The sequence below is a fragment of the Mixophyes fleayi genome, chromosome 4 (assembly GCF_038048845.1).
Source record: "Mixophyes fleayi isolate aMixFle1 chromosome 4, aMixFle1.hap1, whole genome shotgun sequence".
Taxonomy (NCBI): Eukaryota; Metazoa; Chordata; class Amphibia; order Anura; family Limnodynastidae; genus Mixophyes; species Mixophyes fleayi.
Genome location: NC_134405.1, coordinates 132,051,124 through 132,073,775, shown reverse-complemented (window position 1 = coordinate 132,073,775; position 22,652 = coordinate 132,051,124). Strand labels below are relative to the sequence as shown.

Below are 22,652 nucleotides of genomic sequence, written 5' to 3'. Positions count from 1 at the left end.
AGTGGGGCACTTCCTAGTGAAGTGGGCAGAATTCAGGAGATTGCCACACTCACCCGGGAGTCCGGGAGACTCTCGCAAAATGCGGGAGTCTCCCGGACATTCCGGGAGAGTTGGCAAGTATGATATATTGATGTTTGTTATATAAAGAGGTCACACTTTATACTGTGGTCTTTCAGGAGTGGAGAAGACTGGCGTTGTCAACGACTGATACTAAATCGCGAGGTACTATCTGTGGCAGGGATGAATCGCTTCCTGCCGCTTCTGGACAGTGTGGGGCAGGATTTTGTTCGTAGAGTTTACACTCAGGTGGAAAGGAGTGATCGGGGAAAGTGGACTGCTGACTTGACCAATGAGCTCTTTCGGTTTGCACTAGAGTGTAAGTAAAGAAGAAAGGGGGGCACTTATACTCTGACACAGGTATTCATTGAAGAACAACATAAACAGCAACTGTCTCATGCTTTCCCAAGCTATTGGCTGTATGGATACAGACACAGGCAGTGGCTGTTCAGATGCTGAATTTCAACTCCCATCAGCAATCTATGGGATGCCATTCAATAAATAATGGCTTAGTCTATTTTCCAATTCATTCTAACTTTACTAACCTTCTCCTTTTAAGAAACAGTGGATGTTAAGTTAAACAGTAATTCCCAAATCTATTATTTGAATTCTCTTTTAGCAGCATAGTAGAGTATTATGGATGGGATGCTATTCTCACATGTCTCAGATTTCCCATAAGGAGAGGTCCAGACTTAGGGACACGCAGAAGAAAGTATCCCATGGAACTGCAACATTGCTATATTTTTACAGTAACAGGCTGCCATTGAAATATTGAGGTAGCATTCATGATCAGCAGTGCTTTTTCCCCAAAGTATAATAATGGGTAAGATTATTCTCTCCTAAGGCCTCCTAAAGAAATGTATTAAATGACTGCTGGTATAGGGTAGTGAGCAGCTGTTTCAATTAAATAGTAAAATGGGAATTTGCCATGAACTTGCCAGAATATTTCTGGCACCACTATAATTCATTGAATGTGGATGGGGAGTGCTTTAAAGTACCTCTTTCTCGGCCACCCAGAACCTCATGTGTAAATTAGAATTCCTCTATCAGTCAAGGGTCAGATAAGCTGTTTGATACCAGTGATGTAAACAAAAATTTAGATCAAATTTGAAACATAAAAAACATGGATGTATGAACTTCTATGCATGAATAGGTGTTTTACACACTATGACCTATGATGCCTTCCTTGTATTTGTTTAGGAAAAGTAAAATCAACAAAATAACCATCCCCCAAAAAGCATAGTTTGATTAATTAACTTCATTGCATATAGCAATGTGTTACACCCTACGGCCTATAGACTCCTCCTTGGTGACTTTCCTGTTGGGTAGTGTGCAATACAGAACAAACACTTTTAATGCACAATACTGTATAATAATATAATAATAATGTACCATACACATCCAATTTGAGTTGTCTAATGTACAGTACAAACGCATTTCTGGTGCTTATATACTTGTCCCAGACCCGCTATTGTTTGCAAGCAATCAGAATTCAGTACATGGAAACAGTGTTCTATCAACCAATAAAACATAACATTATAACAGCTCTGGGAGAACACGGGAAGTGCTGGCCCATGCTGTTGTGCTAACCTCAACTTAATATAATGTATAGAGTCCTGCTCAGTACTTCTAATGTCTGTCAAAAGCATGCAGAGCTTTATTTAACGGAGTGCAGTCCATTATAAGTTTCCTGGGGGTATTGATAATGTAGAAAGTTGATATTTAGCATTGCTTATGGGGATATTCCATAAGCTGTATGCTCATTCACCAATATCTGTTCCTGCCAGAAAGCTAATACTTGATATGTTTGGTGTGCAAGACAGAAGAGGTTCTGCTTTTCCTTAAAAAAATGTTTACTAGAAAGCATTTTGTGCTCACAGACAACTAATAATCTTACTGTCACTATTTGTGGGTACAGGTGGCTGGTTATCTCTTACTCTCTAAAATTCTGTTACCAGGTCTAGAATAGTCCTTTGCCAAGTTTAATACTGATTTTGATAGAGCGATTGGAAGCACCAGTCTCAGTGAAATGCTCATCAGTTATGTATTTTACCAGTGGTCAAAGTGGCGGTGTATACGCCATACCGCCATTTCTCCTACTGACTTTGTTGTAAAACTATCCAATTCAATTCACTTACATTCCCAATACATTTTTCCTACCGCTACTTCTAAAGTTTTCACTTCAACTACTGTATATACTATATATACTTGAACAGTTATGAGATGTTACCTAGCCTTCTTTTTAAATAAGCTACCGTATATACTTGAGTATAAGTCGACCCGAATATAAGCCGAGGCACCTAATTTTACCACCAAAAACAGGTAAAACTTATTGACTCGAGTATAAGCCTAGGGTGGGAAATGCAGCAGCTACTGGTAATTTTTTTAGATGTATTCATTATTATATTTTTTTATTTACATCTGTATATGCATTTTTATTGTACACATTTTTATATCATGTGTGTTTTTCAGTTTAATGCTATTTTGTCATTTTGATGTATGCTTTCATTGTTGTGGAGAATAAAAATATGTATACACATAAAATACAAATAAATTATTAACTGTGTAAGTTGTGAAATTTTCAAATCTATTACTTGCAGTTTGGTGGGGTTGTCAGTTGTCAGGACTTGAGTTCCAGGGTCACTCTCACACGTTTGCAGCCACTATCAGAAAATCTTTTGCACTCCTTTGGGATGTACTGCATCATATTTGCCACAGCCTCTATTATATGTTCATCCTCCTGGAGCCCATATTGTCTTAGCTCTTCCTTGATACACATCTTCACATGCCGGCGCTCCAGTGGCAGAAAGGGGATGAAGAAATCAACTATGTTCTCGTTAATGAGGCTGCTGTGAAAGAGAACTAGCGTGCTAGAGAGATTTCAGGCTCCAGGGCGCCATACTCGTTGCTGCTGAAAATGAAGATCGCTCCGTGAAAAAAAAAAAAAAAAAGAGAGAGAGAGTTTTTCAGCCTTTTACTTACCCCGCAGTGGAACGCATGTGCATTCCACCAACAGGAAGTTCGGCATTTGGAACGCAAGTTTGCGTTCCAAATGCAAAACTTCCTGTCAGTGGAACTCACATGCATTCCACTGCGGAACTAAACAGCTTAGGGACCGGACACCAGGAAGTTCACCCGTGTATAAGCCGAGGGGGCCATTTTCAGCACACAAAAATGTGCTGAAAAACTCGGCTTATACACGAGTATATACGGTATTTGCATTTAGTTCACAATGTAAGTGTAGACCATTCTTAGAAGCCTGTGTGTGCGCACAGCACAACATATTTCATATTGCATCAATTTGTGTGGTAGCTATAGTTTTTCTCTGTGTGTTGATCTGTACATGTGATATGTTCACAGCTATTTGCTATGTGCTATATGGACAGCGACTTGGTCTCCTGCAGGATTACATAAACCCGGAATCTCAGAAGTTTATAGACTCGGTAACACTAATGTTTCACACCACAAGCCCCATGCTTTATATTCCTCCCCGGCTGCTGAGACTGATAAACTCATCTATCTGGACGGACCACGTGAAGGCATGGGATTCCATCTTTAACCATGGTAAGTGTGCATAGCTTCCTGTGCATACAGGCTTCTGACTTCAAGGGATGTTTAATGACTCGTATTAGGATAATTATTGTTTTTATCTCTTGCATCATAATTATCACAATATATATTATTATATTCATCATCATCATTTATTTATATAGTGCCAACATATTCCGTAGTGCTTTACAAATGGGGACAAACACAGTAAACTAATAAACAAACTGGGTAAAACAGACAAAGAGGTGAGAAGGCCCTGCTCGCATGCTTACAATCTATTATAATCTATTATATCTATCTATAGTACAATCTATTATATTGTTGTTTTAACATATGATTAGTGTATACTTTTTTCTCTTGATTGGATACTGAGCACCCAGTTTTATTTTTGTTTATGTTTTAAAAACTATGGCTTCTGCTTAACAAAATCTGTCCCTCTCTTTATCGCAAATGGTGTATAAAGAAGTGACCTCAGGCAGCTAGATTTCAGGAGACAGCATATTTCAATTGGTAGGGTCTTAATGACAGAACTAGGTAAAAATAATTGGACCAAACATGACACAATGAACTGTTTTTTTGCAGTGTGCACCAAATTAATACATATTTCTAAACAATAATGCAAACAGAGGGCACTACCATGGTGTCTATTGTTTACAATGTTTTATTAGTAAATCTTAAAAATGAGCACATACCAGAATAATTATAAAAATACACATTTCATAGCAATTGTTTGCCCCTCCTCACGAATTTCAATGACAATACGTTCTGGACATCCCTCATACACGTATATCAGAGCACTACCGAAATCCAGCAAACCACAAACACTTCACTGTCTCTCTTCTCTCCCAAAGTCCTTCAAGTGTGCTCTATGGAATGCACGCTCTACAAACTTACTCCATACACAACTGTTTCCTCTCAAAAATTCTCAACCTTCTGTCAATAACACAAACATGGCTCACACAATCAGACACTGCCCCACCTGCAGCCCTTTCACATGGTGGCCTCCATTTCACCCAGACCCCCAGACCTGGAGGCAGGCAAGGAGGTGGGGTTGGACTACTTCTTTCCCCACAGTGCACATTCACAGTTATACTAAATGTCCCATCACTCACGTTCACATCTTTTGAAGTACATACTTTTCGGATATTTAACCTATTCTCTATGCGTGTTGTTGTGATCTATTCCTATGCCCCCCGGACCATACCAACAATTTCCTTAACATTTCTCTGCCTGGTTCCTTCATTTTTTGTCTTCTGACATCCCCACAATCATCATGGGCGATTTCAACATCCCCATTGATAAACCACATTCCACTTGTGCCTCCAAACTACTCTCTCTAACTTCCTCCCTTGGCCTCTCCCAGCGGACTGAGTCCTCTACTCATCGGGGTGGCCACTGCCTTGATCTTGTTTTCTCTAGACTGTGCTCAGTTTTTGATTTCCTCAACACTCCTACCCCCTTTTGGATCATCACCTTTTCAGCTACAAGCTCTCCCACAGTTCTTTAAACTCTCTACTGTCTATCTCTACCAAGACTCCTCATACCAGTAGAAATCTTAACTCTATTAATTTTCAATAGTTTTCCACCTCTCTCCAACACACTCTCGCCACAATTTCTAGTTTCTCCTCCCCTGATATGGCAGTACTCTTGATCAGTTGCAGCACCTCTTGATCAAGTCGCTCCAGCGACCCTTCAAACTTCATGTCTACTTCAATGTCAGCCGTGGCACAATAAGGCAACATGAAATGTTCACATACTTTCTCACAAAGCAAAGCGTCACTGGTGTAAATCTTGTACCACTAATGATTTCTGCACATATACCGCTATCTACCACTAATATCGAAATGCTCTGGACACTGTTAAACAAACATACTTCCAATCTCCCATCTCTACTCAGATGAAAAACTCCAAACACCATTTTAACCTCTTCTCAACCCTCTGACTACTATCAATGCCCAAGACCTTACTTCCTACTTCAAGGACAATATTGTTAAGATTCAACTTGAAATGGAATCATCTTTGTCAACAAACAACCTGCTCAATTCCTTCCCTGCACACTCTAACACCATCTCTTTATTTGATCCCACAAATAAAAATGAAGTATCTACATTCTTTTTACTCTACCACCTGTCCTCTTGATCCTATATTCTCCCAAATCAGCAGATCTCTGTCTCCTGTTGTCAGGGCTTGAACCCAGAGCTTTTGCTTCTTGAGTCTGCTGCTCTGCTGACTGAGCTATTTTGGCTGCTGGACAGTGCCTTGTCTTTACTCTGTATTCTAGTCCAACTGTGCTTCTATGTTCCAGCATGTTCTCGCTTCACCCCCTCACTTCCTATAAAAGCCTTACCTGTCCCTGTCTGCCTTGCCAGATTATTGTACTCCTGCCATTAATCTAGTTTCTGCTGCTGCATCCTGCATTCTATTATTCACTTTTTTTTTCTGAAGCCGGCTGCCATTGACCGCTCTTTATTACACTATCCTCCAGTTTTCCTTCCTTTCAGCCTCTGGACTCTTGTTCAGTTTCTGTACCATTACAGATAAATCTGGCCTAAAAATGGTCCACAGGAGTAACTCTGCTAATTACTTTGAAGAATCAAATAAAAGTGCTGCAAGAGTTTACTTGCCTTTATCAGAATAAGATCATAGAATTAGAAACCCTTGTTAAAACCCAGCAAAGACAAATATCTAAATTGCAGGAAAAGTTTTAAAAAAATGACATTGCTGCTGCACAAATCTCACGTCCACCATTGCCTTCTAAATTTAGTGGTGATTGTCACTTATACAGAGGTTTCCTAAATCAGTGCAGCATTTTCAGATGCAACCTACACAGTTCAATAATGATACGATGAAGATCTTCTTCATAATTAATATTCTGCCTGGGGAAGCTCTTTCCTGGGCCTCTTTTATGTTGAGCAAGACAGCAATATCCTGCAAGATATAAATGCTATCGGTCAAGTTTTTGATTATCCTAAATGATGCTCCATTGCTGAAGCTAAACTCCATGGACTGCGCCAAGGAAAACGCTCTGTAGCTGAGTAACCTGCTGAATTCTGATGTTTCATTGCAGACACCACATGGAAAGATTCTGCCAAAAAAGGCAGTTCCGTCGTGGTCATTCTGAGCAAGTGGCCAGAGTGGACACCCCTTATGATCTGGACACATTTATCCAACTTTGTATTAGGATTGATCCAAGACTAAGTGAAAGGAAAAGTGAGAGGTTAAAAGCTTTTGGAGTGGACAAGTTTTATAGTCCTACATCATTCAAGGCCCCACCATTAGACAGTCCTAATGTTTCACCTGAACCAATGCAAATTGATGTAATTAGGAAACCTCTCAGCTTTAATAAAAAACAGAGACGTTGTGATGAGAATCTTTGTTTATATTGTGGTGGTCAAGTACAGTATGCATTCAGTTGCCCAAATGAGAGTCATCAAACTATTGCTATGACAGACTTTAGACAAGTGAATTCTAAGTCTAAGGGGTAAATGTATCAAGCTGAGAATTTTCCGGTGGGTTTGAAAAGTAGAGATGTTGCCTATAGCAACCAATCAGATTCTAGCTATCATTTTGTAGAATGTACTAAATAAAAAACAGCTAGAACCTGATTGGTCTTTCAAACCCGCCGGGAATACTCTCAGCTTGATACATTTACCCCTAAGTCTATTTAATTAAATTCCATCTCACAACCACTAGATCTCCTAGCTCACGGAAAAGAAGACCCTCTGCCTCATCAATCCCATTTTGTTCTACCAATAACACTTTCTTCTGGGTTTCTTCTAATTGCCAGTCTGGCAATGCTCAATTTTGGTGCTGATGACAATTTAATGAATATCACCTTTGCACAGGAAAACCATATTGGGTGAGTTTGGAGACTGTAGATGGATCACCTTTGTCTTCAGGGCCAGTTACCCATTAAACCATTCAGCTCCAAATAGCTATTGAACCAGGACATCATTTAACTGCTTCACCTAAATTTCCCATAAACTTGGGAATCCCCTGTCTGTTACGAGCCATGGCGGTGCCCCAAGCTTCCGCAACTCACTGTGTACGTTTGGGCCGCATCCTGGCCATCGCCATTCAGTCACCTAGGCAACAGCCAAGACGCTCTGCCTGTTAGTGCGGTGTCCAGGCATGGAGAGACAGCAGGGTGAGCACTCACATTGGATTTCCAGGATATATTTTTCAAGAAAAAGGCAGATTCCTTTCCTTCTCATCGGGAATATGACTGTGCTATTGACATCATCCCTGGTTCTAAGCTGCCTAAAGGCAGGTTGTACGCACTTTTTATTCCAGATACTAAGGCTTTGGAGGAGTATGTGGAGGAGGCTTTATAAGAACCTCTAAGTCCCTGGTAAGAGCCGGGTATTTCTTTGTGGCCAAAAAGCTTGGTAGTTTGAGGCCTTGCATAGACTACCATGGCTTGAACAAAACTACAGTTAAAAACACTTACCCGCTTCCTCTCATTTCAGTTATCTTTGAACAGCTTAAGCAGGCCACGATTTTCTCTAAGATTGACCTGTGGGGAGCATACAATCTCGTCCGGATTAGAGAGGGGGACAAGTGGAAAATCGCCTTTAATACCCACTCTGGTCACTATGAATATTTGGTCAATGTCCCACGGGTTTTCCAGGACCTGATTAATGATGTCTTTCAGGGGTTTTTAGGCAAATTCATAGTGGTCTACCTTGACAATATTTTGATCTATTTGCAGCCCTTGATACAACATGGTCAACATGTTCATGAAGTGCTCCTCAAACTCTGCCAACATCAGCTTTTTGCCAAACTCAAAAAATGCAAGTTCAAGGTCACTCAAGTAACCTTTCTGGGATATGTCATCAACCCCAAGGTCCATGCTATTCTAGATTGGGTGGTTCCTACAAACCAAAAAGCCATCCAGCGATTCTTAGGTTTTGCAAACTATTATAGGAGGTTCATCCTCTCATTTTCTGTTCTGGTGTCAACTATCACTGCTCTTACCCAGAAAGGGTCCAACACAGTCAATTGGTCTCCTAAAGCTTTGGCATCATTCTTGGCTTTAAAGGACGCCTTAATCTCCGCTCCAGTTCTCAAACACCCGAATCCTGAACTACCTTTTATAATTGAGGTGGACGCTTTAGATGTGGGGGCGGGTGCTATCCTTTCCCAAAAGGATCCTCAGGATCAGAGACTGCACCCCTGTGCTTATCTCTCTCAGAATTTTACCCCTGCAGAAGCAAACTATTACGTAGGTAACCATGAGTTACTAGCTATCAAATGGGCTTTGCGTTACTGGTTGGAAAGGGCTACGCATCTGATTTCAGTTTTTACAGACCACAAAAGTCTTCAGTACATTCAATCTGCCAAGCTGTCACCATGATGACCATGATGTCACTCCCACTTTGCCCCGGCTGTCACCTAGGCAACGGCAGGGACACTCTGCTTGTTAGTGCCGGGCGCGCACACACATTTGTCAATTAATTACATCCTGCCGAGGCTGATTAAACTGGTGTGCCTCCTCACTTTTTATTGGCTCCCTTATGTATTTAAGTCGGGGAGGGCTTAGCCTCCCTGACGGTTATAGCTTATATCCTGTGCATAGCTAACCTGCTCCTGTTTTCCTGTATTACGTTTGGATACTTTTGTTATTTTCCTGATCGACTTCTGTTGTTAACTTTGGCTAGTTTCTGGACCTTGCTTGTAACCTGATTGCCCTGACTTTTGGCTTGTTTTCTGTAAATCCCTGTTTGCTGCCAGTCCTGATCCCTTGGCTTGTCCCTGACTATTCAGACTGCTACAGACCCCTGACCTCTGCCTGCTCCTGACTACCCACTACCATCCTGTCTACTGTCTCCTATTTCCTCGCTACAGTATTACTCATAAGCTTACACTACACTAGAGTTAAAGACCTAGGGGCATCTGAGTACCTGTGAGTGTGATAAGCTCTACAGGAAAGATGGCTGCTATAGGCAAAGACCTCTATTCACGTTTCTGCAAGCTTCTGTCAACTGGGATACTCGCATTTCAAATTAAACTACCTTTATGGTATCTGAAGTCAAGCAGGTCACTGAACTTTCTTTTAAAAATTTGAAAAGATTGCCACCACAATACAGAGAATTTTGGGATGTCTGTGATAGAAGAATGCAGAAATATTACCTCCCCATCGCCCCTATGACTGTCCCATTGAGCTGCTACCAGGATCATCAATACCTTTTGGGCGGCTACATTCTCTGTCCGAACCAGAGTTAAAAGTCCTGTGGGAATTTTTGGATGAAACTGGCTTCATTCACCATTGTACTTCCCCTTCTAGTGCAGCTTTATTATTTGTTGAGAAGAAAGACTCTACCCTACGCCCCTGTATTGACTATAGGAAACAGAATAAGATTACGATCAAGAACTGTTATCTACTCTCCTTAATTCCTGAATTGTTTGAGAGGCTATAGAAGGCAAAGATCTTTATGAAGCTTGATTTATGTGGGGCATACAGTTTTGTTCGTATTCGACCTGGGGATGAGTGGAAAACTGCGTTCAGGACAAGATATGAACATTTTGAGTCTTTGGTCTATGCAATGTCCCTGCAACATTTCAGCAATTCATCAATGGCATCTTAAGAGATCTATTAGATCAATTTGTTCTCGCTTATCTAGATGACATTCATATATTTTCTGAAAATCTGGAGGAACATCGCAAACATGGCTGTACTGTACTTGAAAGACTTTGGAAGAACCGATTGTATATTAAATTGGAAAAGTATGAATTTGAACAAGCTCAAATCCAATTCTTAGGATATATCATCTGAAACACAAGAAGCTTTTACCCGTCTTAAGACTCTTTTCACATCAGCACCAATTTTGATACAACTGAATCCTGAACTACCCTCTGTTGTTGAAGTTGATGCCTCTGATTTCGCAGTGGGAGCATTTCTTTTTCAACGTATTAGTGACAAGAAGTTGTTGCATCCTTGTTCTTATTTTTCCCGCCAAATGACATCTGTGGAAAATAATTATGATATTGGAAACAAGGAATTACTGGCCACCAAGCGTGCTTTTTCAGAATGGAGACAACTTCTTGAGTATTTTGTCCATCTAGTAACAGTTCTTACTGGTCAAAGAAATCTAGAAATTTTAAAAGTTAAACAATTCTAAAACAATTGTCCCCTAGACAGGCCAGATGGACTTTATTTTTCTCTCATTTTAACTTCATAATTTCTTACCGACCTTGATCCAGAAATGGCAAAGCAGATGCACTCTCTGGAATGTTTTCTGAGCCCCATGTAGAAGAAACCTGTAAAAATGATTCTACCTCATCACAACTTCTTAGGGGCCGTTGTTTCTCTGTAGTTACTCTCAGTTTTGAAAAATGCTTATGATTCTAAACCTTCCCTTAGAAATCCTTCTACACATGTTAATTTAACATTTCATAATGGCTACTGGACTCAACTTCATCGCCTTTATGTCAAAAGATATGTTTCATTATGCCTGACATGTGCCTGAAACAAGACTCTGTGCAACTCACCACTTAGTTTACTCCAACTTCTTCCAATTTCATATCGTCCCTGGAGCGCTATCTCTATGGATTTCATAGATTTCATAGCTGACCTACCTCCTTCAAAAGGGAGGACAGTAATTCTAGTAGTATTGGATCGTCTTACTAAGATAGCTCATTTTATCCCTGCCAAGGCGATACCCACAGCTGAACAGACTGCAAAACTTATGATTTGGGAAATATTCAGGCATCAGGACATCCCAGATGATATAGTTTCTGATAGAGGTATTCAATTCACTTCTAAGTTTTGAAAGAGTTTTTGCACTGCCCTTGGAGTGAAGGTTAATCTGTTCTCTCCTTTCCATCCACAATCTGAAAGGGCTAAACAGACTTTTGAACAATACTTATGATGTTTTTTTTAAGACGATTGGGTGGATTTTCTACCCAATTCTGAATTTTATATAACAACTCTGCACACAGTTCAATTTCCTTATCTTTGCCAACTGTGGTTTCCATCCAACATTTACTCTGAATCTCCCAGTTTCCACATAAGTTCCAACTGTGACTAATAGAATCACAATTGGGTAGAAAATCCACCCAATCGTCTTAAAAAAAATCAAGAGAAGCTTATTGATACATTGAAAGAAGCTCAAGAACATTATAATCAAGCTGCAGACATACACCATAGAGATGTACCCAATTTTCAGATTGGACACAAAGTCTGGCTATCCACTAAAAGCCTCAAATAACAGATACCTTCTCTGAAATTGAGTCAAAAACTTATTGGAACATTTTATTATTATGAGTAGTAGTAGTAGTAGTGCCACAAGATTTCTGCAGCGCCGTACAGGGTACCAACAATAAACAGTGCAGAACAGTAAATAAGTAACAATATAACTTTTGTAGCTCTAAGCACAACTATCGAGAAAGACTGGAAGGGTGAGGGTGAGCGAGGTATATTCTGCCCAACTGGAAACCAGTGCCCAAGAGTGTGGGTGCAGCTAACAGGTTAAGAGTCACTTAAAAGATGCAAAGATATGCAGGAGTCAAGTCAATGGGTAGATAGCCCAAGGAGCATGAAAGCAAAGTTATAAATGGTGGAAACAGGAGGTGGGAGGACCCTGCTCAAACAGCTTACAAATTAAAGAGGAGGGCAGACAAACAGATGACACAAGGTGTGAAATGGAGACAGGGTCGCGAGGAACGAGGGGGAAAGAAGGAGGACGGGGGTTGAAAGGATGAGAGGGAAAGGTTACCTACTAGGTGAAATAGTTAAGCAGAGTACTAATAGGCTTTTAATAATAGGTGGGTTTTCAAATCTCATTTGAAGCTGCACAAAGACTGCGTTGATTAAGGTTGTCAACGATTTGACCACTGCTAAATCTAAAGGCCATTACTCACTTTTAATTCTCCTCGATCTCTCTGCTGCAATTTACACAGTTGACCACACTGTTCTCATACAAATGCTACAATCCTTAAGTCCTAAAGACACTGTCGTATCCTGGTTCTCATCCTACCTATCTAATTGATCTTTCGGTGTTAGTTTCTCTGGATTCACCTCTGCTCTACTTACTTTATCAGTTGCAGTACCACAAGGCTCAGTCCTTGGTTCTCTATTATTCTCTATTTATACGACTTCACTTGGAAAACTAATAAGTTTCTATGACTTCCAGTATCATCTCTATGCATATGTTACCCAAATATATCTATCCTTTCCTGATCTATCACCGTCTGTATTGGCCCGTGTTACTGACTGTCCTTCTGCCATTTGATGACAAGATATTTTGGATGTCCTTTCACAAACCCAAACTCAATCTTTAAAAAACAAAATTAATAATATACAACCAACAGAAGTTACCTACTTGACATTTCTATTTCTGTTGACAACATGACAATAAATCCCACCACACAAGCTCATTATACTTGATTTAGAACTATCCTATGCTCCCCACATCAACTCTATATCTAAATCATGTTACATACATCTAAAAAACATTTCCAGAATAAGCACATATTTCACACAAGACACTGCAAAAACGTTAATGTATGCACTGCTCATCTCCCACAATAACTATTACAATTCCCTCTCTACTGGTCTTCCCCAAATCAGACTTTTACTCCTACACTCTATTTTGTATGTAGCAGCTAGATTGATTTTCCTTGCAAATCGTTCTCCCACTGCTGACTCACCAGTTTCTACATTGGTTGTCTGTTTTCCAGCAAATCCAATATAAAATAATTCTACTAACATACAAGGCTATTAACAAAACTGCACCAAACATACATCTCCTCACTTGTCTAAAAATATCTCCCAACTTGACACCTCTGTTCTGCACAAGATCTGTATCTCACTTCCACTCTCATCACATCCTCCCATTCCCGGTTTCACTGACTAGAGTAAAAACCAGTTGCAGATAACAAGCAGTCACAACACATGGAACACAGGGTTTGCTCTTCTGTCTGTGTTTTAGATTCATAAATGAATAATCTTCCTTTTCTACAAAGTCAAGAATAAAATGACACCCCTATTCAAAGCTCACACAATTTGACATTATTGAATATGTATGCTTGTCTTACAAACTACAAAAAGCCAGTTACTCATGTCCCATATAAACCATTTATTTTTAACTAGTTCTATCATCTAAATTAAGACCCTAGCAATCACAATATGCGGTCTCCTGAAATCCCGCTGTATGAGGTCACGTCTTTATATGCCAATACCAGTAACTTAAATTTACTGTGAGAAGTAAACAATATTTATATACATATCTATATCTCTTGTCTTCCCCAGCTGATCGCTGTATACAAGGTATATACAGTTCTCTAAGGCAACGGACAAACAATACATACTCTGGAGTCCTTTCTAGTCTTCTACTTCAGGATCAGCTGCCTCTGGAGGATATTAAAGCTAGCATTACAGAACTGATGGCTGGAGGGGTGGATACAGTAAGTGACGGAAGGAGACACTAATGGTTAATATAGTCAAGACATATAAAGATACTCAACCCAAACCAATAGGATTTATTTATTTCATTACTAGCAAATTACTGACCTGCATAAGAGCTGTACCACATGGCAACCAATCAGCAATTCGTTTTGATAAAGTTAATGCAAATTAGGCAATGGAAAAAGATTGGCATTGGTTACCATCAGAATGATTGGATCATTCTTAAAACATAAATGAATGTTAAAAAAATAAATTAATATTTATAATACAATATAGAGGGTGGGCAATCACTGGTTTTTGGAGGAAAACAACCAATGGGTTACGTGTCTAAAAATCCAAGCTGAATTACCATAAGTATAATCCAAAAGATTTTTAGAACCAAAAAAAGATTACAAAATGTTATTATAGCATATCAACGCTTCAGTAGTACATTGCACCTTTATCAAGGCAAATAAATGTTTGAAACAAGCAGCGAAATACACATGGACCCTGTTAATGGTGGCTAGCGCGACAAGCTAGAAGACACCAATCCTGCCAATCACACCCCATGACCCTGCGTATTCACACCTCATTCATAGGTAAGTGCTGGCTAAAAACCATATCTGAAATAAATATATGTAAATAATTACTAACAAGCAAGAGAACCTACATATACACTACTACTTATAGTATCTGCATAATAAGAAAATAATCAAAGCTCCATGAGCTGATCTGTGGCATTTAGACTGAAGGCAATTGGAAGAGAAATTGGATAGCCAATATGTGACATAACTCAACTGAATTTTAATCAGAAGCCTTCATTCACCAGCATGACATAATGTACTACATCACTGCATAACAATGTATGAGCATGGTTTTCTTTCTTAGTTATATAAATATTATACCATGTATGAAACCGTGTAAAATAAATTCAAGATCAAAGCTCTGTTTTGTTATTTTGAAATGGTAACTATACTGTATATTTAAAAAAAATTGAATTCTCAATACTGTATGAACTAGAAATATATTTTGTTTCTTAACCTAATTCTGTATAATGACATTCACCAAGCACAATGTGTCCGATCTCAGTTACTATGGAAGCAGGCCCAGGAACACCGAAAATCTATTTCTTATGCTGTATCATTGCTGCTTGTCAATAGGCTGCGCTACACACTGGGATAAATGGGTCTGAGATGAATGCAAGAAAGAAAATGTAAATGTTAAATCGAGCCAACTAATTCCACACCCTTTGTTGTGCATGTATAGACATGAAATGATGATTTATTCCATATCAATACCATTCCCTTAATGCTGTCACAGACATCTATGACTCTGCAGTGGGCAATGTATGAGCTAGCCCGTGCCCCAGGTGTGCAGGAGAAACTCAGGGCCGAAGTTCTGGCTGCCAGAGCGGCCTCAGGAAGTGACCTCACAGCTCTGCTGAAGAGGATCCCACTGGTTAAAGCAGCTTTGAAGGAAACACTCAGGTATAAAAGGATTGCTGCCCAAGAATATAAAAAGTTACATTTAAAAACTGCACTGTGCAAATCATGCCTTTTTTTCATTAATCATTCTTTGTTGCAGGCTGCATCCTGTGGCTATCACATTGCAACGATACACCAGGAGGGATACCATTCTCCACAACCACATGATTCCACCAGGGGTAAGCACTAATAGTGCAAGTGTGAAACTATCCATAACAATGAAGAACAGAGGAAATAATTGTTTTACAAATACAAATGCATCTTAAGAAAAATATTAAGAAAGTCATTTTACATTTTAAAATGCCTGTACCCATATTTTCTACCAGAGATTACTGGTTCCACATTATAAAACTTACATACATTTTTGAAAAAAACTATTTCATGATGTTAAAGTTCTAAATACTAACTGAACTGGATAGATCAGTGTTGACCTTGATGGCAGCCAATTGGCCAGCCTAGCATACTGTACATTGCATGTGAAAGTAACAATCGCTGTCTGAATGCAGCTATAAGCATTTTAAACTGTAAAGGTTCCTAACATGTTGTTAAGGGTTATTGGTATCATCTGTTGCCACATCCATAATGACCTGTACTGTATGCAGAATGAGAGCACATCCCTTTCCATGAACAACTCTTTTGCATAATCTCTCTCCCCTTCCCTTTCAGACATTGGTGCAGGTTGGACTGTACGCAATGGGACGGAATCCAGATGTGTTTCCATCTCCTGAGCAGTTCTCCCCTGAGCGCTGGCTAGGGGGTGGATCAACACATTTTAGAGGTCTAGGCTTTGGTTTTGGTCCCCGACAGTGCATTGGTAGAAGGATAGCAGAAATGGAGATGCAGCTCTTCCTCATACACGTATGTAAAAACATTTATGTATGGCGCACTTATATAAAGATAATTTCCCCAATCTCTTTTACTACAATCAATAGGAAAATTTTATTTATTTTGTATTTATGTAGAGGTAGCCGCTCCATTCCCCCCTTCCCCTCTCCTAACCTCTGCTCCTCCCCCTCCTCACTGACTGTCGAACACGATGTCATCATCACGTCTTGACGGAGTCAGTGAGGAGCTGCAGTGAGAGGAACAGACTGCCGTCAGAAGAGAAGAAGACAGGTAAGTAAATATTTGTGTTTATGCAGGGACATAGTGTTCTGGAGGGTTAGAATGTTATGAGGAGAAGTGTGTGCTAAATTGGGGCATTGTGTGCTAAAGGGGGGTAGTGTGTGTACTGAAGGCTGGCAGTGTGTAATAAGAGGGACAGTGTGTGCTGAAGGAGGGGCAGGGTGTGCTGAAGGAGGGGCAGGGTGTGCTGAAAGGGGGACAGATTGTGCTGAAGGTGGGACAGTGTGCTGAAGGGGGGAACAGTGTGCTGAAGGGGAGACAGAGTGTAATAAGTGGGACAATGTGTGCTGAAGGGGTGCAGTGTGTAATAAGGGGGACAGGGTGTGCTGAGGGAGGGACAGGGTGTGCTGAAGGAGGGGCAGGGTGTGCTGAAGGAGGGGCAGGGTGTGCTGAAGGTGGGACAGTGTGTGCCAAAGGGGGGGTTAGTGTGTGCTGAAGGGGGGCAGTGTGTAATAAGGGGGACAGTGTGTGCTGAAGGAGGGGCAGGGTGTGCTGAAGGGGGTACAGATTGTGCTGAAGGAGGGGCAGGGTGTGCTGAAGGGGGAACAGATTGTGCTGAAGGAGGGGCAGGGTGTGCTGAAGGGGGGACAGATTGTGCTGAACGAGGGACAGGGTGTGCTGAACGAGGGACAGGGTGTGCTGAACGAGGGACAGGGTGTGCTGAACGAGGGACAGGGTGTGCTGAACGAGGGACAGGGTGTGCTGAACGAGGGACAGTGTGTAATAAGAAGGGGCATTGTGCGCTGAACGAGGGGCAGAGTGTGCTGAAGGAGGGACAGGGTGTGCTGAAGGAGGGACAGGGTGTGCTAAAGGAGGGACAGGGTGTGCTAAAGGAGGGACAGGGTGTGCTAAAGGAGGGACAGGGTGTGCTAAAGGAGGGACAGGGTGTGCTGAAGGGGGGGGGGGCAGTGTGTGCTGAAGGAGGGACAGTGTGTAATAAGGGAGACAATGTGTGCTGATGGGGAGACAGTGTTTGCTGAAGGAGGGGCAGTGTGTGTTGAAGGGGGGGCAGTGTGTGTTGAAGGGGGGGCAGTGTGTGTTGAAGGGGGGGCAGTGTGTGCTGAAGGAGGGGCAGAGTATGCTGAAGGAGGGGCAGAGTATGCTGAAGGGAGGACAGGGTGTGCTGAAGGGGGGGCAGTGTGTGCTGAAGGAGGGGCAGTGTGTGCTGAAGCAGGGGCAGAGTGTGCTGAAGGGAGGACAGGGTGTGCTGAAGGAGGGCAGCATGTGCTGAAGGGTGGCAGCATGTTCTGAAGGGGGGCATAGTATTCCGAATGGGGGCATAGTGTAGTATAATATGGGGGATAGTGTGCTCTTAAGGGGGGAAGAGTTTGCTGAAGGGTGGGCACAATATGATAAAGGGCACAGTGTATTGAGGGGGGCAGTGTGATAATGGGTACAGTGATCTAATGGCTGGGGGAAGAGCAAGTGGAAGATATACAGGGAGAGCTAAGGTGAATGATGAATTGTCTGAGGGGGGGTAGGTGATGAAATAACTTGGTGGTAAGTGGATGATGAAATTGCCATGGGAATCATGAAGATTACTTGTGGTTGTGGTTGAGGAAATGGCTGGTGGGGGGGGGGGGGCATAATCTCTGAATTGTGTGCTGTTCATGAGGATGCTCTCTAAAGAGCATCCTCATCCTCCATTGAGGATTTGTAATGTTTGCACATTTTCAAAACAGAACCCCAACTTTCCAGAAGACAGCGAAACGACAACAATGCTGCGAGAACAAGCAAGAAAGAACAGCAAGAACAGGTAAGAGAATCTTCATAAATTTGTTTGCTGGAGAATACTCCTGAATCTTCCTTTAATGATTTGAAGGAGGGGGGGGGGGGCACTGTGGGTGTATTAGCCAAGAGCGGCCAGAACCCTTAATCAGGCCCTGGTAATATGCCAGTAATAATATAATATGCAAGTGATAATGCCCATTGAAAAGAAATACTATGCAGTACCTACTGCCCTGTTGCCCCCACCTGCTATATCCCTGCAGTGTTTCCTCCTAGTCACTGCTTCCTCTTGCTTCCTATGTCTTCCTGGTGCTCTGCTGGCATTCAGTGTCACACATCCCACAAAGAAGGATACTTGGGTCCCACTGGGCATTATAATAACAGCATAACACTTCAAAGCTTTAGACTATTTCTGTAATGCTGCATAACTCCAGGAACGGGAGTGGGATTTGCACAAAGTCACCTATGCAAGTGCAAGTTCACATAGCTGAATTTATATGGAGAGAGCTAAAAAATGGACACTGGCCATGAAGGATGGGAAAACCGTGTATTTTAGATGTGGCTTTCCCATTTCAGACAACTAATTGGCTGTCAAGTAGCTAATGAAGAAACAGCATCATCTTAAGTGTAGACTAAGACAGAGAATGTTACTGCATTCAGAGGTGATAATATAATAAAAAAAAAAAACTAAACCCAATAATAAGCAGACATACTATTTAAACAGTTGTAAATTTGTAGTAAAATATTGCTCATGCGACTTAGAATACTGTGCAAATTGCACAAACACGCCTCTTTATCTGCCTTATGGGTCGACGTGCAAGTGTATCATGCACAGCGTCCTGTAAAGCAGATAATTACATTTAAGAATGTGAAAAGAAAAAAATTGTCGTTCCCCCCTCCAAACATCACAAGGGTTGCTTATGCTGTTTGTGAGGGGTTGAACACCTTTTTTTTTAAAAAAAAAAAAATATTATATGTTTTACTTTGCTTTTTAATACATTGAAGTCTCTTGCACCAGCTGAAAGCACCTGCAAAGGATACGTCTCAAAGATACCTATCTGCGGTTGCTTTCAACTCAAAATAGCATGCAAAGAGTGTGAACATGCCTTTACATTGCTAGGCTCGCCCCCTACCTCCCCTGTTCCATCTCTCTAAGCACAGAGAGGTTCAACGGGGAGATCCATCTCAGTCAGAGTGCAAACCGAGACGGATCTTTGGCCAAAAGTGCTTTTTGCGCTCAACAGAAGGACTTGTGTCCGACTCTAAATCAGTCCCTGAATATGTATTGCTCATACTTACAAACTTTGAAATGTTGGTATCCGGGAGCCTGCGGGGGAGGTGGGCATGATGGGGTGCGTGCCTCCAAAATGCGCGTCATTTTGGACTCACTCCCCATGACGTCATGACGCAAACACGTCATTTGACAGTGGGGGGCGGGGCCAAACACCGCGATTCACCGTGAAGTGGGCAGATCCGGGAGATTGCCACACTCTCCTGGGAGTCCGTGAGACTCGCGCAAAATGCGGGAGTCTCCCGGACATTCCGGGAGAGTTGACAAGAATGGTATTGCTCAGGTAAAGAGCCAGCATAATGTTACGTGCAGCAGGTTGTAGCATTTACCAGTGCTACCAGTGCACATACAGAATATTGAATTGTAAATAGAACACAAGTAAAACTGCATAGGTGACATAAATATTATTCTGAATGACGAATAAAGGGCAATAATTAGATATTAAGGTACTTAGAGGTCTATTTATTATGGGGTGGCGGTAACCATCATTCTGTATTGTTGCAAATCACATTAAATAATGAAATACTTATCATATTGGGGCTGCTCTGGGAGCCCCTGTGAAGACCCCCCAAAGATGTTTTCCTATTCACCGGCACACTAATGCTGTTTGCGAATGTAGAAAATACTATGCACATATAGCTTTGTCCTATGACAATAGTATGCATGCAAAGCTGCAAGGCTAGATAGGCTTCAGCTCTAAGAGTCAAGTGTAAAGGCTTCAGCTGTAAAAGTCATTGTAAAAGTCAAGTAGCGTCATCCGGAGATGGCATTACCTTGCTGCAAAAACTTTGCTTTTCATAGCTCAATAATTTGCCTGATACCGCAGTGTCCGTAGAGATTTGCGGTAAGCAACACTGGCGTTAACCCTTTGTTAAATAACAAAAAGCCTTTTGGCTCTTCACCGCTTGTTAAATAGATCCCTTAGTATGGTTTAATGCTGTTTTGATTTTAAATTAAATGCTTTCTCTTATTTTTCAGGTTTTGGAGAATTTTAAGATAGAGACAAACCGCATGGCTGAAGTGGGAACAACCTTTAATCTCATTATCTTCCCTTCCAAACCCATTCAGCTAACGCTGCGCCCTCTCTCTCTCTGAACGCCTCTCCTAAAGCCTCTTTGCCTTATGGACTTGCTGGTCTAGCATATTATTTAGTCTCCAGAAATGGAGATATAATTTGGAGAACTGATGTTGTAAAGTTCTTTTGTCAATACAGGTATAGATGGAAAAAAATTATACATATTGTGACCACCATGTGATCTGAAGAAGGTGACTGATCTTTGAATTCTCAATTGTCTAATGTGCATTAACTGAAGCCATTGGAACTCATTTATGCAATGCCTCAATTTGCGCCTAGATTTCTGCCAAAGTACATTGGTTTGTGGAGAAAAATGGCAGCATTTGCAGAGGAACAGAAGTCTGCAGGAGCACAGGAGTTTCTTGCTAGTTATGAAATAGGCACCTAGGGCCTGATTCATTAAGGATCTTAAATGAAGAGGATTCTTATTTCAGTCTCCTGGACAAAACCATGTTACATTGCAAGGGGTGCAAATGAGTGTTCAGTTTTGCACATAAGTTAAATACTGACTGTTTTTTTCATGTAGCACACAAATACTTGATAGCTTATTTGTACACTGAAATTTAAAGTTGATATGTGTGTGTTACATGAAAAAACAGTCAGTATTTAACTTATGTGCAAAAGAGAACACTCATTTGCACCCCTTGCAATGTAACATGGTTTTGTCCAGGAGACTGAAATAAGAATCCTCTTCATTTAAGATTCTTAATGAATCAGGCCCCTAGTTTTGCAGAGCATTCGGCACAAGAGTATTAAAGTGAGATAAAGAGGTGGTAGGTAAGCATTTTTAGTGCTTCTTCCTTGCTTTGTGGAAGGTCACAGACATATATACTTTGCAAAATCACTTGCAATATACATCAGCTCTGAACTAGATTGGGTTACTAATAAATTAAACAGATGAATTTTTAATAATATATTTTTATTTTGCTTCAGTACAAATTTACATACATGTACAATTGTCTTCATAGAACAAGATAAATTCAGTGCTATTCTTTCTTACCATGTAGTGTGGAAAAATGAAAATGTGTTTTTGATAATGAACATTAGAGATTTTGAATGAAAGTTTCAACAACATAAACATAACATACCAATAAGAGGAAAAGAATACAATGAAGACACGTGAGCCTTGTCTGTTAATGCTAGTTATATCAACTCCCAACAAGAGTGGTGACATGTTCTCTTTGCTTCTCACCATGACAGCTAAATAGGTTTATCGCCTGTTATCTCCAAATAACTGGTGGTTGTCCCAAAATAATTGTTAATTAAAAAATGGAATTACAACTAATACTATACAGAACATTTTGTTAATGGTAGTTATTCTTTAAAGCAGTATTTATTTTAGTATATACCACAACGTGTGCATAGCACTGTAGTCCTGCCTTTGGGGCTTTATATCCATCTTCAATGTATTTCTGTACATTATAGAGTGCTTTACATTAAGGATACAATTCTCTTGTATAATAAAATTGTTCATTTTAATGTCTATATTCAGAGAACATTTGCTATAATAAACACTCAATATAAAGGGGGGACTTTTTCTACTAGTCTTATACTAGTCTGGGTTTCAGCAGTAAACATAATTATATTGATTCCTTATATGCAATGAACTTCCAAGTAGCCACTGTGTGCTGCCATGTTCTGTATTTTGCTTCTTGTTGTTGTGATGTCACTTGTAGCTCTGCCTTTGACAACAGTTCCATGACTGCAAAAGGGGTGTCCAAGAATACAGGCTTTTCAAAGTCATTTACTAAAGTATCACTGTGTTTCCAGTACCTGAAGCTCACATCTCTCACATCACCTGGAAGCCATGTGACACCATTACATCAATATCTGCACCAGTTCTGTTGTACTCCAGTTGAAGGATCATTTTAAGAGTGCGGCTAAGTTGCATTGTTGAAAATGTCATATTATAGGATTGAGCTTGGCATGCCTCCTTGTGGGTGGGTCTGGATCCTT

The 22,652-nt window shown here is 40.8% G+C and overlaps 2 protein-coding genes across 3 annotated transcripts in view; one reads left to right on the top strand and one right to left on the bottom strand.

The window, feature by feature from the left end:
- CYP11A1 (cytochrome P450 family 11 subfamily A member 1) overlaps positions 1-22,179 on the top strand; it is a 27,858-nt gene extending 5,679 nt beyond the window's left edge. For both annotated transcript variants that reach the window (XM_075208303.1, XM_075208304.1), the window contains exons 3-9: positions 177-376; positions 3,418-3,621; positions 13,859-14,013; positions 15,314-15,480; positions 15,578-15,656; positions 16,144-16,335; positions 20,600-22,179. In XM_075208303.1, coding sequence (XP_075064404.1) covers positions 177-376; positions 3,418-3,621; positions 13,859-14,013; positions 15,314-15,480; positions 15,578-15,656; positions 16,144-16,335; positions 20,600-20,716 — 1,114 coding nt within the window. In that variant the 3' untranslated portion in view covers positions 20,717-22,179. The remainder of the gene's footprint in view (positions 1-176; positions 377-3,417; positions 3,622-13,858; positions 14,014-15,313; positions 15,481-15,577; positions 15,657-16,143; positions 16,336-20,599) is intronic.
- CCDC33 (coiled-coil domain containing 33) overlaps positions 21,597-22,652 on the bottom strand; it is a 75,984-nt gene continuing 74,928 nt past the window's right edge. Inside the window, exon 23 of the mRNA XM_075208302.1 lies at positions 21,597-22,652. Coding sequence (XP_075064403.1) covers positions 22,599-22,652 — 54 coding nt within the window. The 3' untranslated portion in view covers positions 21,597-22,598.